This window comes from Corythoichthys intestinalis, chromosome 7, assembly GCF_030265065.1.
Source record: "Corythoichthys intestinalis isolate RoL2023-P3 chromosome 7, ASM3026506v1, whole genome shotgun sequence".
NCBI classification, from domain to species: domain Eukaryota; kingdom Metazoa; phylum Chordata; class Actinopteri; order Syngnathiformes; family Syngnathidae; genus Corythoichthys; species Corythoichthys intestinalis.
In genome coordinates, this window is record NC_080401.1 from 44,274,078 (window position 1) to 44,291,107 (window position 17,030).

Here is a 17,030-nt window from a genome sequence, read left to right on the forward strand (position 1 = left end):
TGTGTGACGTCACCGGACGTTTACGGAACGCTTGAAAGGTGACGTCACTTCTTCCGTCCTCGCACACAGTGAAAGAAGGACCGATTGAGTCACAGACCGTCAATGACAACATGGCGAACAGAGACGACGAATATGATTTTCTCTTTAAAGGTAAAACGCTGGCTTTTCTTTGACGTGCCGGTAAAAGTGTACGGCGATTAGCATGCGTGCTATATAGCATCAGGCAAATGCTGGTGACGTACGGCGGCTAATGCTAAATAGCCAGTGTTTTTTCACCACCTCTTTGTCACTATTACCAAGCATGTCATCTCGTACTAACATTATATTATTGACGATTTAGGTTTGGAGTCATTACATTTGCATAGAGCAACAGGTTTTGCTCTTGTTAGCGAATTTAAAATAGCTTGCTGTCGTTTAGCCTCGCAAGCTAATTGCTAATTCTAATTCAATTCCCAAAGCTTTATTGTTCTCGTAGTTTTCAGTAGTGATGTGGTAGGTCTTGATTGCCGATTATTTGACTCACTGATTTAATTCCTTCACTGCTAGCACAGGTTACAAGATGTGTTTTAGTAGTTAGTAAAAGATATTGACATTGAAAACACCTATTGCCAGCAATCCAATCCATCTCCGTTGGGAGGGGATGGAAGCGATAAAATGCATTGGACATAAGATATGTGAAGTCACAAGAGATCTATAAAACAAAACAATAAAAATCCCAGAACAAAATACAAACTGGCCACAATTATATGAATGTTTTTTTTTTTCTATTTTTCATTTTAAATAACTTGTATTGATTCCTCCTCTTTTTTTATTTGCATTTTTTACGTAATTCTTTTCCAAAATCAGTTTTTCAATTAATTCCTTAGTTTTATTTAAAATTACAGTAATTTTCGGATAAGCCGCTACTTTTTTCCTTTTTGAATCCTGTGGCTCATAGTCCAGTGCGGCTCATTTGTTGATTTATTTGGCTTAATAGGTAACACATGCCTCCAAGCATGCATTGCAGCACTACAGCTGTAAATAACAATCAAAATGTATGTTCTGTCCTAATTATTTAATTAGTTGCTGTTCCAGTTGTTTCATTACTATCATGGGCATTACTGAATGATTATGACAGATTTCATTAAGTGTCATCCGGCAAATTAAGTGACTAACTCCAGTCATGTCCAGCTTGGATCTTTTACATCCATTCAAAGTGAGATAATTTGCCAGATATATAGTGTGACCAAATCCATAACTAGCAATTAATGAAACAACTAGAACAGTAGCTGAATTAGGGCTGCAGCTATCGATTGTTTTAGTAGTCTATTAATCAATGAACGAGTTAGTTCGAATAATCAAGTAATCGGAGAAGGAACATAAAATATTATACCCGTAAAATACCTGACCTGAGCCTCAAACGGTATATACATATATATACACGGGATATATGTATAACAAAAGAACAATTGGCTAACTTACGGCTAGCTTAAATGCTATGAAATGCCAAGGTTTTTTTTTTCTAACGTTCTTAAATAGTTCAAACACATATTCCCACAAAAAACAGCTAAATATACCTTTAAACTAAATTACAAATGCATTAAAAAAAATTAGCTCAAACAAAAACTTAGCTTAAGTTGGTCTTAACAGGGAGCAGTTGGATTCAGCCATGTGAAATGAGGTAGACTAGAGGGCAGTGTATCCACCCAAATCAATAAAACTAAATGCAAACACTTTCAAAACAAACCATTACAATGGCACGTTAATTAAACAAATACTCGAAGCAGCAAAATTTGATTTGAATAATTTTTTTTCCTAATCGAATACTCAAGTTAATCAACTAATCGTATCAGCACTAAACGGAATAAATATTTAGCACATAGCATGAATGTTGATTGTTGTTTACATCTGGAAAGCTGCAATGCATGCTAGGAGGCATGTTGGACAACAGCAGTGTTGACGGCAGGTGGCAGCAGAGGTTAACTGTCTCCCCCAAGGGATCAGTGATGGCCAAATGAAGCTTCTTGAAGCAATGAAGCTTTGTAACCAATGGATTCAAAGCTTGTTGGTGGTTCATTTGGTCTTATGACAGTCGTATGATGCCGCTGTCAAATAAAGTGGTACTGGTTAATATCTTTTGGTGTAAATATCCCATAATACAGTGAGGACCGCTGCGGCTTGTCAATGAACAAATGCCGTTTTCGTGCCACATTTGGTGTGTGGTGTCTTAGTCGGGTGCGCCTTATAGTGGGAAAATTACGGTATACAATATATATATAATTATACTGCATTCTACTTTTTATTTCCCATCGCAAGATACATACGGGCACCATAACTACAATTGGATGTCAAATGGGGACTGCAAATTATCGTCCTATGGGCCGCAAGTTTAGCAGCCCTGTCCTATGAGAAAATAACAGAAACATTTAAGAAATAAAATATCAGAATTCGTGCATGAAAGGTTGAAATTTTGTAATAAAAGTCGTTTAAAAATTTTTTTTTTTAAAAACGCACTTAACGCACTGGCTAAAAGGAACATTATGAGTATGCATATTTGCTTTAGAAAAGTGCAGACAACGCACAAAGATAAGTAAGTGTATTTCCCCAAATACAGAAACATGAAGTGCTTTGTGAATACAAAAATTCATGCTAAAAATAGAAACAGCAAATTGAAATACCACAAATAGAGTTCAAACGCATCAGGCCAACATTTAGCGATTAATTAATGAATGTCAGTCTTAAAAATCTGAATATTTTGTTAGTTTGAAATGAAAAAAACATTTATCAGTTTATTTCTGTTATGGCCATAGTGTAAGTGTGTGTGCGTGTGTTTTTACATGGGAAAATATGTAATTACTCACTGTCTAAAGCAGTGTTCTTCAACCGGTGTGCCGTGAGAAATCGTCTGGTGTGTCGTGAGAAATTTTCCAATATCACTTTTTTCCAACGTGGTCGGGCGGAGTTGCAGTAGGAAGGATAGAGTAGGTAGAAAGTTCTCGGTCGTGTGCAGATGAGCGAGGTATTGCTCGTGTCGTGTTCAAGAACTGCTCTGATTTCTAGCCGTCATCCACCTTGCTTTCCATTACAATGTGGAAACCAGCACGTCTACTGAACATCATTTGATTAGACCCATCAAGTGTCGATATACAGTGGGGCAAATAAGTATTTAGTCAACCACCAATTGTGATAGTTCTCCTACCTGAAAAGATTAGAGAGGCCTGTAATAGTCAACATGGGTAAACCTCAACCATGAGAGAATATGGTAAAAAACCCAGAAAATCACAGTTTGATTTTTAAAGAATTTATTTGCAAATCATGGTGGAAAATAAGTATTTGATCAATACCATAAGTTCATCTCAATACTTTGTTATGTACCCTTTGTTGGCAATAACGGAGGCCAAACGTTTTCTGTGACTCTTCACTCTTCACTTGGTGTAAAGAAATCAACTGTGAGAGCAATTATTAGAAAATGGAAGACATACAAGACCACTGATAATCTCCCTCGATCTGGGGCTCACCCCGTAGTGTCAAAATGATAACAAGAACTGTGAGCACAAATCCCAGAACCACACGGGGGGACCTAGTGAATGACCTACAGAGAGCTGTGACCACAGTAACAAAGGCTACTATCAGTAACACAATGCGCCGCCAGGGACTCAAATCCTGCACTGCCAGACGTGTCCCCCTGCTGAAGTCAGTACACGTCCAGGCCCGTCTGCGGTTCATTAGAGAGCATATGGATGATCCAGAAGAGGACTGGGAGAATGTGTTATGGTCAGATGAAACCAAAATAGAACTTTTTTGTAGAAACACAGGTTCTCGTTTTTGGAGGAGAAAGAATACTGAATTGCATCCGAAGAACACCATACCCACTGTGAAGCATGGGGATGGAAACATCATGCTTTGGGGCTGTTTTTCTGCAAAGGGACCAGGACGATTGATCTGTGTAAAGGAAAGAATGAATTGGGCCATGTATCGAGAGATTTTGAGTGAAAATCTCCTTCCATCGGCAAGGGCATTGAAGATGAGACGTGGCTGGGTCTTTCAGAATGACAATGATCCCAAACACACAGCCAGGGCAACAAAGGAGTGGCTTCGTAAGAAGCATTTCAAGGTCCTGGAGTGGCCTAGCCAGTCTCCAGGTCTCAACCCCATAGAAAATCTGTGGAGGGATTGGAAAGTCCGTGTTGCCCAACGACAGCTCAAAACATCACTGCTCTAGAGGAGATCTGCATGGGGGAATGGGCCAAAATACCAGCAAGTGTGTGAAAAGCTTGTAAAGAGTTACAGAAAACGTTTGGCCTCCATTATTGCCAACAAAGCGTACATAACAAAATACTGAGATTAACTTTTGGTGTTGACCAAATCCTTATTTTCCACCATGATTTGCAAATAAATTCTTTAAAAATCAAACAATGTGATTTTCTGGTTTTTTTTTTTTTTTCACTCATTCTGTCTCTCATGGTTGAGATTTACCCATGTTGACAATTACAGGCCTCTCAAATATTTTCAAGTGGGAGAACTTATACAATTAGTGGTTGACTAAGTACTTATTTGCCCCACTGTAGATCCTAATTTTTGTGTTTTTTTTTATACCGTTTGAGGCTCAGCTCAGGTATTGTTTTTGTATTTATATTCATGATGTTGTGTTTGTATTTTTTAATGTTCCTTATCCAATTACTCGATTATCCGAACTAACTAGTTCATCGATTAATCAACTACTAAAATAATCGATAGCTGAAGCCCTAAAATCTATGCCGGCGTCCAAGTCAGACTTCAGCCGATAAAGCAACCTTTCTCTCAGTATTCTGTTTAAATATCTTCTGCTAATAAAGACTTCTCACAATGCCAGGCTTTTTAATACGTCTTTATATTTATGCATCCTCAGCCTAAAATAAAATTCAATCATGTCTTCTCTGTCCATCTTGTAGCTTTAGCCGAAATAACAAACAAAGTGCGCTCCATGTGTTTACCCTCGTGTCCCATACGGTGCTAGATATACTTCGTGAGCTCGCTGTAACGATTTCGTACACATGAAATTAGAGCTGCAGTTATTGATTATTTAAGTAATCGATTAGTTAGTTTGACTAATTGAGTGGTCGGATGACGAACATTTAATGCGGTGCAGAATACATTTTCGGAGATGTGAAACAAGTGTTTATGCCTGCAATAACATTTATTTTGGCTAGCTAAGATTGCACTTTCAAAAGAGCATTAAATGCAAATACAAAATAAAATACCTGAGTGTTTCTTCAAATGATGCAGGATTGCACTTTCATGTCACAAGATCAATAAATGCATTTAAAACTAAATTAAAATACCTGAGCTTGACCTCAAACGATGTAAAAATACATAAATGAGGGTCGAAATACAACAAAAGAACAATTGGCTAACTTGCATAGCAAAAGTCTGCTAGCCTGAATGCTATAAAATGCTACTTTTTTTTTTTTTTTTTTAACAATGCTCTTAACAAATCGTTCCAAAACATATTCTCACAAAAAAACTGCTAAATATACTTAATAATGAATGCATAAACTAGTGCTGTCAAATGATTAAAAAATTATCATATGTCAAGTGTGTGATTAATCGTGATTAATCATGATTAATCACATTTCCCTCGGGATGAATAAAGTTGCTCTTCAGGAAAAAAAAAATCTAGGAAAATACTATAATTGACTTAAAATTTGTTTTAAGATTAAATGTATGATGTGTGAATGAATTAATACTTAACCAAATAGAGTTTTAAAATTTTATTTAACAACTCAGCACGTATAAAATAAAATGTATTATACAGCAAAGAGCTTTAACAGAGTGAAATGCCTCAGACTAACAATGTAGTGTGGTGACCCTTCATTATATGACATAATTCACCCACGGAACTTGTGTGTATAGTTGGCCGAGCGCGTTACCAGCTACATCACAGTCATGTGACAGACACTTAAGAGCCGTGCAGCTAACGGCTGAATTCAGAGTTCACAGAGAGTCCCAAGCGGCCAACAGGTTTTGTGCCGAAAAACAGCCGCCCCACGTGAAATGTCCCCCCTGACGGGAACGCTTATTTATAACGCTTTATTGAGGTGAAAACATCACGTTTTCATGGACGCATTACAGTAATGGATCTACGACTGTAAAATCAGTTTTAAATAGAGATGTGTCTGGTCCGATCACGTCATTTTCAAAGTATCGGAATCGGCAAAAAAATATCGGCCATGCCTTTTTTTAATATATATATATATATATATATTTTTTTATTAAATTGTTTTCTAATTGTATTTAATGTTACAGACATAATATGTTACACTTATCCAGAGTCTTTAGTTTAGGCTTAAGGTAGGGTTATCAAATTCATCCCAATAACGGCAGTAATTAATTTTTTAGTTCAAATATTTAACGCAATTAATGCATGTGCTGCACAACCCACTCCCGCATTGTCGCGCTCAATCTGTAATGGCGCCGTTTTGCCTATAAAGAAAGCTAAAAGGCAGCGTAAAATGAATAGAGTGAATTTTGGCAGCCTTTGGAGCCTTATTTTAATTAGCTAAAGCCTTACAATCCCTCTCCCTACGATTAGAAATATCATGGGAAGCAATGTGGGGAAGCAAGGTAGCAATTGATCTTTTTCTTAACACCTTATGTTATTTCCCAACGCAGAGAAGATATATGAATTTGTAGCACTACGCACAGTCATGGTTCCACTTCCCATCATGCATTTGGGCATGGCCTTCAGTATCATTTACTGAAAGCTCAACAAATACACTAGATGGCAATATTTAGTCACAATATACAAAGTCACAAGTCTTTCTATCCATGGATCCCTCTCACAGAAAGAATGTTAATAATATAAATGCCATCTTGAGGATTTATCGTCATAATAAACAAATACAGTACTTATGTACTGTATGTTGAATGTATATATTCGTCCGAGTTTTATTCATTTTTTTCTTAATGCATTGCCAAAATGTATATGATCGGGAAAAAATATCGGGAATGATTGGAATTGAATCAGGAGCAAAAAAAAGCAATCGGATCAAGAAATATCGGGATCGGCAGATACCCAAACTAAAACGATCGGGATCGGATCGGGAGCAAAAAAACATGATCGGAACAACCCTAGTTTTAAATAAATAAATTACACAAAATACTTGTACTGTATTTTAGTAACAAATCATGGACTGGGCCACATAACCATCTTTGAACAGAAATGTATTAGTCTACAGGTTTTCACGACCATATCCCAATGACAATCACACAGATATGACATTTATTAGTTCAAGCAGAGTAAAATAATACATATTCACGGTACAAGAAAATCGTTTCAATTTCCATCGATTGGTACGAAAAAGCTGTTTGTACGAGTGACGTGTGGGCGCTCAATAATAAAATAAATAAACAAATAAATAAAAATAAATAAAATAAACACTCAATAAAGCGTTATAAATAAGCGTTCCCGTCAGGGGGGACATTTCACGCGGGGCAGCTATTTTTCGACACAACACCGGACACAGCAACTCGTCTACTCAACGAGCCACCAAGAGTCCCGCATCGCATCCGCCACAGTAGCTCAATTACCGTTTGGCGTACTACCCAAAATGAACTGCCAACTTAAAGAGCAGAGAAGCACAATACAGTAACAATTAGAGATGTCCCGATCTGATATTTGGATCGGATCGGACGCCGATATGGGCAAAAAAATGCGCATCGGTATCGGATCGGCTGACACGGAAAAATTCCGATCCAGACTTCCGATCCTTTTTTTTTTTTTTTTTTTTTTTTAAGTCCGGTCCGAACGCACCAATTTCCATAATCCATTCCAGTTTTTGCATCGGTTTGCCTAAAATCCGGTCCGCATTTTACAGCACACCTTCAACACACTACATTACCGTCTCCCAATTTACCGAGAGACTTTATCGGTAAAAATGTCAGCTGTGTGGGATCATTTCACCTTAAAGGACGACAAAGACGAAGAGGCAGAGTGCAACATATGCCACAATAAAGTCAAGCGTGGTGGTAAAGCTGTAAGAAGTTTTAATACAGCCACATAATCAAGCGAAATACCACCACAAACAATATGAGGAGTATGTTAAGAAAACCGAAGACAAAAAGAAAGGTCCTACGCAACTAACGCTGGCAGAAACGTATGCTATGCGTGACAAACTGGCACTCGACAGTCCCAAAGCCTAGGGAATAACAAGAGTCATTGCCGAAGAATTCATTCTGGATGACGAGCCATTATCTCTCGTGAGTAAAGACGCACCATCCAACACTTAGAACCACGGTACAACATGCCCAGCCGTCATTACATCCTTCAGCGATTCGGCCGTGGAATTTTCGAGAACGATCCACAAACATCCAAATTCCGATTATTGAAATATGTCAAGTAAAGCGGAACTAATACACAGCGCGGTCTTCGGGACGCAATGAGAAACGGATCGCATTGCGTCCCGAGAGTAAACCTCATGCTTGTCATGACCCGGGTAATGCCAGTGTTCGACTCACGGCTTTAGCTCAACTCATGCCGCTGGATAAAAAACACAACAATACCTGACTGCTGCTGACAGCCGCTACAATTTACGTCAACATCGTTTTACTGTAGATAATAGATATAATATGTATATAGAACTAGATGCAAGATGACAGACTCGACGGCGTTAGCAACATTGAAGTATGGAAAATTACATGCATTAGTAAACAGCCGCCATCTTAAAGCAGAGACTTCCCAAGTAGGCTGTTGTGAACCTTCCAAGCGAACCTAATTAACTTTTTATCTAAAATACTCCTAAATCGGCAAAATCTTGGCTTGAGTCTATCTTCAAAACAGTTTTAAAACTTTAACATGTCAAAAGTAGACAGAAGGGAAATTATGGAATAACGGGAGCAATTTCAACAACTTTAACAGTTGATTCGCAAAATTAAATGAATTGAATGTAGTTTAAAGCTGCTGATACAGAATGGGGACTTGAGTATTTTATTTACTGTTTTAAAATGTTTAAAATTTTCCACTGAGGTTGTGTGTTTTGCTTTTTTAAGACAGTTTACAATATTATTTGCACGTTTCACTGACTGACAATGCCATTTCTGTTTGTTATTTAGTGTTTTGTGTTTGTCACTGAATAAACAGGTCAGTTTCTTGTTACCAACCGTTGTGTGTTATTCAAACTCACCTAATTCAGCTGGCTGTTTGTTATCAAGAGTACTAAAACCCTTTTCAACATGAGTCTGACAACTAAGTAAGGAGGCTACATAACTTGAAACTTAAACACATGCTCCGGTATCGGCCAGTATCTGTATCGGATTGGAAGTGCAAAACAATATCGGTATCGGATCGGAAGTGCAAAAACCTGGATCGGGACATCCCTAGTAACAATAGCTAGTGTTTCAAAAAATGTGTAAACAACTTGTCTGTTAAATTGAACATTTCACACAAATAAATTCAGCTGTATCATGTGCGGAGCACAAGGCAAATGCTCGAATGGCAGACTCCTGCCTGCTGCCATCATATTTCGAGCGCTATCTGTTCCAATAGTAGTAACTTTGTCTGTTACCCCCCAACCCCATAGCAACATCCAGAAACTGACAAGCACATGCTTCAGCGAAATGTCTTTCTTCGGTTTTCACAACACATAACGCCAACTAATGCAGCCGCCAGCTATCATCGATCAAGTGTGCCGTTACTCCGAGATACTTATGGTTGCTTACCGATGTCAGTGCAACAAACGTAGCTCTGGCTAGTTGGTCCACCTTCGTTGCCTTCTCATTTTCAAAAAAGTTCATGAATTTTTGTGCTTCGATGGAAGGACAGTTCATCACAGCAGTATGTGCACACAACTCTGGCAGCTTTTTAAAACGGAATTTGCCATGAAGCAGTCCTGGGTCATCAGGGTTAGCTGGCTGCATTTTTTCCTGCATTGCCGCGCGGAGAATGTAAACATCAGCGTGTGGGACTTGTTGTTGTGGCCAAACTTAGTGTGAGCGGTAAATTACGTTAATATTTCCAGATTAATCATGGTCGTTAACACGTTATTTTTGACAGGCCTAGCATAAACATATTAGCTCAAACAAAAACTTACAACTTTATGTTGGTCTTAACAGGGAGCAGCCGGATTCAGCCATGATAGACGAGCTATGTCATATTCACTGTTGCCGCTAGAGGGCAGTGTATCCACCCAAATCAATAAAACTAAATGCAACACTTTCAAAACAAATCATTACAGTGCCACTCTAATCAAACGAATCATCGAAGCAGCAACATTTGAGTCGAAAGTTTTTTTCTAATCAAATTACTCGATTTAATCGATTAATCGTTGCAGCACTGCATGAAATAAATACTTAGTGCGCACAAATTTTTTTTCATTCATGTCATGTCTGGAGCTCCGTAGATAAGTGGCAAAGAAGATGAATTCATTTTGGTTTTTGAGTTCTTAACCCTTGTGTTAGCAAAAAAAAAAATATTACGCATCATACAAATTTTTACAAAAATTGTAAACGTTTTTTAAGTGTGATAACTAAGTTATTTCTGAATATTTTTTTTACTTTCAATCACTCAAAATGTTCAGTGGCATCAGAGCTATCTATTCACATATAGTTTTTATTTTTTATTTGTACTTTTTTGCCCTCTATTGACAATAAAAGCAGTACTGTGCTACGACCAAAACTAACTATGTTGGATATATATGTATAAAACAAAATTGAACTGGAAAATTTCATATCACACTATTAGAGCCTTGAAAAGGTCAAAGAGTTATAATAACAGAATTTTTTTTATCCATGCCCATTTTTGGCAATGGCCGTTTTTGTGTATAATACCCCTAAACATACAATTGTTTACAATAATTGTAAATGTTTTGATGTGCGATAACTAAGTCATTTCTGAATATTTTTTTTACATTCAACCCCTCAAAATGATTCAGTGGCTTCAGAGCTATCCATACATATATAGTTTTTATTCTTTTATTTGTATTTTTTGCCCTCTGTGGACAATAAAAGCAGTACTGTGCTACAACCAAAACTAACTATGTTGGATATATATGTATAAAAGAAAATTAAATTGGAAAATTTCAGATCACACAATTAGAGCCTTGAAAAGGTCAAAGAGTTATAACAACAGATTTTTTTAATCCATGCCCATTTTTGGCAATGGCGGTTTTTGTGTATAATAGCCCTAAACATACAATTGTTTACAATAATTGTAAATGTTTTGAGGTGCGATAACTAAGTCATTTCTGAATATTTTTTTACATTCAACCACTCAAAATGATTCAGTGGCCTCAGAGCTATCCATACATATATAGTTTTGATTTTTTTATTTGTATGTTTTGCCCTCTATGGACAATAAAAGCAGTACTGTGCTATAACCAAAACAAACTATGCTGCATACATATATATATATATATATATATATATATATATATATATATGAAACATGAATTGGAAAATTTCATATCAGACAATTAGAGCCTTGAAAAGGTCAAGTTCTCTGGAGTCAGAGCTATCCATACACTATAACCTTGAAAAGGAAAGTCACAACAGCTATGAAGAATTTATAACAGAATTTATATAAAGCAATCAGTCAGTGCGTCCCTGCACCACAAGCAATCCCACGTTGTGTTCACGCGTGCCCCCTGTAGGGTTGCCGGTGTAGACCTCCAGCTTTGATGCGTAGGAGGTACGAGCGTCACAGAGGGCCCAAATCTTAATGCCATACTTTGCGGGCTTTGACGGCATAGATTGTTTGAAGCTGCAGCGTCCTCTAAAGGCAATTAGCTGTTCGTCCACGCACGCGTCACGTCCCACGTTATACATTTCCTGCAGCCGGAAAATCCAGCTGATCCACAAATCTTAAATCGGCGACAGTTTGCTTGCATGGTACCGCTGACGTCTGAGCAGCTTATCATCGAACCGGAGCATTCGGTTGATCTCCATGAACCCCCGATGAGCCATGGCGTCGGGGAACGTCGAACGCCCGGTCTTGACGCCCCACAAGCTGCTCGTCGTTTCATGCCTGGAGCGGTACATTCCAGCCAGGATAAGCAGTCCGATATACGCGCGCAGGTCTTAAGGCGTGAGGGGAGACCAGTTCTTGAGCGATCGGAGCCCTTGGATGTTGGTCATTGCGACTATTTTCGCGACGATCTCCTGGTTCACAAACAACGCAAACGCCGTCTCCCGACTGCTCATCTGGCATCATACTGCATACAACGTGGGGCCAGGCGTGGGGATTCGCGCAGGGACGTAATGTCCAGCCACTTCGTTGGTTGGATGGCATATCACTTTTTTGTTTTCCGAGTTCCATAAGTATGATCGGCGCTGCCCGATGGATCCGACCCGACTATTATGACTCCTGTCATCCTGACGTTCGCTAGGATGACGCTGTGTAAGAAGAGGAGCGCCTCCTCTTTCTACCAATCGGAGCATGACCAATCGCGGGCTAATAAATTCAAACACGAGGCGGACCAATCATAGTTGAGATTCAAAAACGTAACTCAAAACGTAACCTTTGAATTTGAAATCTGAGCCAATCTCTATGCAGAACATCCGTTTGAACTAAAGACGCTCACACGCATGCGTATTGCGTAGACGTACAAAATTCAAACTAACACTTTATTTTTTGAAAAAGAACTCGGCCAGTCATTTCTGGAGGTCCCCACCAAGCCCTACTAAAATCCCGACCGGAATTGTTGAACAAAGATGCAAAATTTTGCAGCCGGCTGCAAAAAGGCAAAATCATTTGCGAGCCTCTGGCGTTACCTAATGGTGAAGGGGTGTAAATGCTCTCAACCCAAAAAATTGGCATGCATACGTCTGAACAAGTGTAAATAAAGCAATTGATGTGGTAATTGCGGGAAATGCATTTTTGCACATTAGGTTTACAATGCATTCAAAAATTGGAATTATAATGGGTGTCTATGCTACAAAAAATGTAAAAATGCTATGTTTCAGTATCAAAAGTAAAATCGCATTGCTGCAATACCTTAGAAAGCTCAGCAGGTGGCATTTTGAAATTCAGGACATTTTAGACACCCCCTGGAAATAGCAGCTCTCTGGTGTTTTTTTTAATATGTGTTGTCTTTGATTTAAGATGAGAAATTCCAAAATTTACAAAAAATCTAGACAATGTAGCATGAGGGTATTTGTTTTCAAATGGCATTAAAAAGTATTGAATTTTACCTGCCTGTAGCTGTAGGATCAATGTTGATAAGAAATGACTTAATGGCACCTTGCACTTCAGGTCTGACAGTTCATTCGCTGCTTGTCCTCCTAGTTAAAATGGAATTGAACATCTGCTGCCAGTCATATAAAAACACAAAACAGCCCCTTAGGGGTTTTCACTGCTGTATACACAACATGCTTTTATTTGGCAACTGGATCTTATGCAAGTTTAAACAATTAACATCTGCATTGCCCGAGGCAGAGGAAAGCAGAGGTAGAGGTTGCAATTAAATTTTCCTGGAAGCGCTATAGTTTCGGTTGAACAGGCGTACAGACAATTATCCCACACAGCAGTATCCCCAATTTAATTAAAAAAAATCAAAAACCCAAATGTGACCCATCACAATGAGTCAGCGTGACCCATTTTTAAATGTGAGGTTTTTATATAATACAAAGGGAACCAATAACATATCAATTTGTTTCCGTTTGTACCCTGCAGTTTTAGTGACAAAGTGGCTTATTTATGTATTTTTTTTGGACAAACAAGCTTCAGATTTTGTCATTGTAAATGACAAAAATAATGATGTTTTTATTTTGCTCGCCGGCCTAGCGTATCATGATGACATTGCCACCTTAGGTGCGTTCAAAGTCTCCAACCACTAGGACGAATGTTCCATCATAGACTTCATAATGTATTGACCGATTTATAGGGGGCCTATCTCCGTCAAAGCTGTGGAAACACAGACAAAGAGCTTTTTCAATTAAAAATTCTTGTGAATAAATGCTTAAATCCCTGAATTCTTTATAGATAGATGTAAAATGGTCTCGCTTCTTGGTTAAAAGCAAAAAAACAACAACATGCAGGTAGCATTTATTTTACGTAAATATAGCGAACTATGAGGCTAGTCAGTAAGGAAATTAGCGGCCGCCATAAGTAAACAAAAAGCTTTTTCCCTTAAATTCTTGTGAATAAATGCTTAGATCCCCGAATTCTCTATAGAGTTGGACATTAAACGGTATCGATTTTTGGTTAAAAGCAAAAAAAAAAAAAAAAGTGCAGGTAGCATTTGTTTTACGTAAATATAGCGAACTATGAGGCTAGTCAGTAAGGAAATTAGCGGCCGCCATATGTAAACAAAAAGCTTTTTCCCTTGAAAATTCTTGTGAATAAATGCTTAAATCCCTGAATTCTTTATAGATTTGGACATGAAACAGTCTCGATTCTTGGTTAAAAGCAAAAAAAAAAAAAAAAACCACGCAGGTAGAATTTTTACGTAAATGTTGCGAACTATGAGGCTAGTCAGTAAGGAAATTGGCGGCCGCCATATGTAAACAAAAAGCTTTTTCTGTTGAAAATGCTTGTAAATAAATGCTTAAATCCCTGAATTCTTTATAGATATGGACGTAAAAGAGTCTCGATTCTTGGTTAAAAGCAAAAAAACATGGAGGTAGCATTTATTTTATGTAAATATTGCGAACTATGAGGCTAGTCAGTGAGGAAATTGGCGGCTGCCGTATGTAAACAAAAAGCTTTTTCCCTTGAAAATTCTTGTGAATAAATGCTTAAATCCCTGAATTCTTTATAGATATGGGCGTAAAACAGTCTCGATTCTTGGTTAAAAGCAAAAAAAAGAAAACTTGCTGGTAGCATTTATTTTACGTAAATATTGCGAACTATGAGGCTAGTCAGTAAGGAAATTGGCGGCCGCCATATGTAAACAAAAAACTTTTTCTGTTAAACTCTTATGAATAAATGCTTAAATCCCTGAATTCTTTATAGATATGGACGTAAAACAGTCTTGATTCTTGGTTAAAAGCAAAAACAAAACGTAGAGGTAGCATTTATTTTACGTAAATATTGTGAACTATGAGGCTAGTCAGTAAGGAAATTAGCGGCCGCCATATGTAAACAAAAAGCTTTTTCTGTTGAAAATTCTTGTGAGTAAATGCTTAACACTAGAAAACCCAGCAGAGGCCGAATCGGCCTTTCCTAGGACAGATACTCCTAATATTCCCAAGTGATGGCCGATTTGGCCTCTGCATATTTGTTATAACAGTATGTTTGTGATGCCTGCAGAAATTAGAACACTGAATCAGTATCAAATGTAAAACTGAAAAGTCTGATACAGTTTGTTTGTCTTTTCTTTCTGGTATTTATTGATGCACAGGATTCAAACAAGGGTTATCACAGCAAACCATAACTATGAAATACAATAGAAAACACACACAAAGGTACCTCTAATACACCCTCTGTCCTCTATACTGCACTTATTGAAAGGTTATCAAGTCTTTTTTTTTTTTTTTTTTTTTCTTGGGACTATTTGATATACATATGAATGATTGACCAGGGCCTTTTTGCGATCACATTCCAAGATGACGACTGACGCAATTAGCCTCCTTTGTTGATCAAACTGCTCTACCTGAGGGATTAGCTGACCACTGCTGACTACAATGTGCCTCGCTCCTTTGTTCGAATTTCTCTTATAACCCACGCAACGACAGAAAAAAATTCTTAAATTTGCACATTGTTTTGAAAAAAAAAGTGTTTTAGAACTGCAATATGAGTGTAAAGCAGGAATTGTGTCTGTAGTTTAGAAAATGTGTAGTTAAGAAAATGTGTGCAAACTATGGGTGTAATGGTACACAAAAATCTCTGTTCGGTACGTACCTCGGTTTTGACGTCACGGTTCGGTTCATTTTCGTTACAGTAAGAAAACAAAATACAAAATATAAATTTGCTAGTTGTTTATTATACACTTTTGTGCTTTCGACAATAGGAACATTAGCCTATAGACCCTACTCACATGACGTCACAACCACGCCCCCGCGCCATATTGTCCGTCAACTCGTCACTGTTGATGCATTACCGCTACGTAAATTCCTCCTATTATGGCGTGTTTTTCTGCTCGTTAACATTAATAATCAAAATGGTGAAGGCGTGTGTGGCGGTCGGTTGCAATAACAGAGAAGATAGACGGAGAGACTTGAAGTTCTACCGGTTTCCGAGAGACCCGGAGAGGAGAGCGAGATGGCTGCTGCAATTCGACGAGAAAACTGGGCTCCAAACGATTACCACAGATTATGTAGTAGTCATTTTATATCTGGTAAAATGCATTTAATATATATTTAGAGGGTTTTGGGCTGACAACCACAATTAAGATCATTGCTAGGCTAATCGCCGACAACATACACTCAGACGTTGTGAATGAACTACCTGAAAATATATAAGGGGATAATAAGACAGTTGTCATACAATTAATTTACAATTTCACTATTGAGGTCAAAAGCCAAAAAATAAATTAAACTAGGGATAATCTGGAGTAGTGCTATCGCACTTCATATTTATTGCATATAATATATGTATGTAGTGAGAGTGCTATAGCTAAACCATATAAACATTAAAAGCCCTAGCTCTATTGACAAATGACATGAAATACATTAGACTTGACAGTGGATGTTAGCAAGAACAAAAGATTTTGAATTGAAAATTTCATAACTCACCTTCCTGAGCACAAGATAGATTCCTGCCAAATTTTCGTGGACGAGGACCTGTTTCACCCAACCAGCAACGAAGTATTTATAAGCCTCCAAGCTCTTAGTTTTTCAAACTTTCGTGAGAATAGGCTGATTTTGTGTGGACAAGATAGTTGTAAATATCAGGGTAGCAGATGTCAGGCAGAGACGGCGAAGACAGCGGGTGGAAAAACATCGATTTAGGCATCAAATATGGATCTGGCGAATGGATAAACTGAAGCTTTTCTACATAACGCATTTTATGCAACGCATCCAATGAGTTTACAGCGTCAGATAACACCAGGGCTTCCATGAATTGCTCTATAAATTGCACGACTAATTGAAACCATTGAGAATAGGGCTAAAAAATGACGGACAATATGGTGGCCGGA

The 17,030-nt window shown here is 37.9% G+C and overlaps 1 protein-coding gene across 1 annotated transcript in view; it reads left to right on the plus strand.

Annotated features, from left to right (window-relative positions):
• LOC130918741 (ras-related protein Rab-11B-like) overlaps positions 1-17,030 on the plus strand; it is a 27,044-nt gene continuing 10,014 nt past the window's right edge. The window contains exon 1 of the mRNA XM_057840735.1: positions 1-150. Coding sequence (XP_057696718.1) covers positions 111-150 — 40 coding nt within the window. The 5' untranslated portion in view covers positions 1-110. The remainder of the gene's footprint in view (positions 151-17,030) is intronic.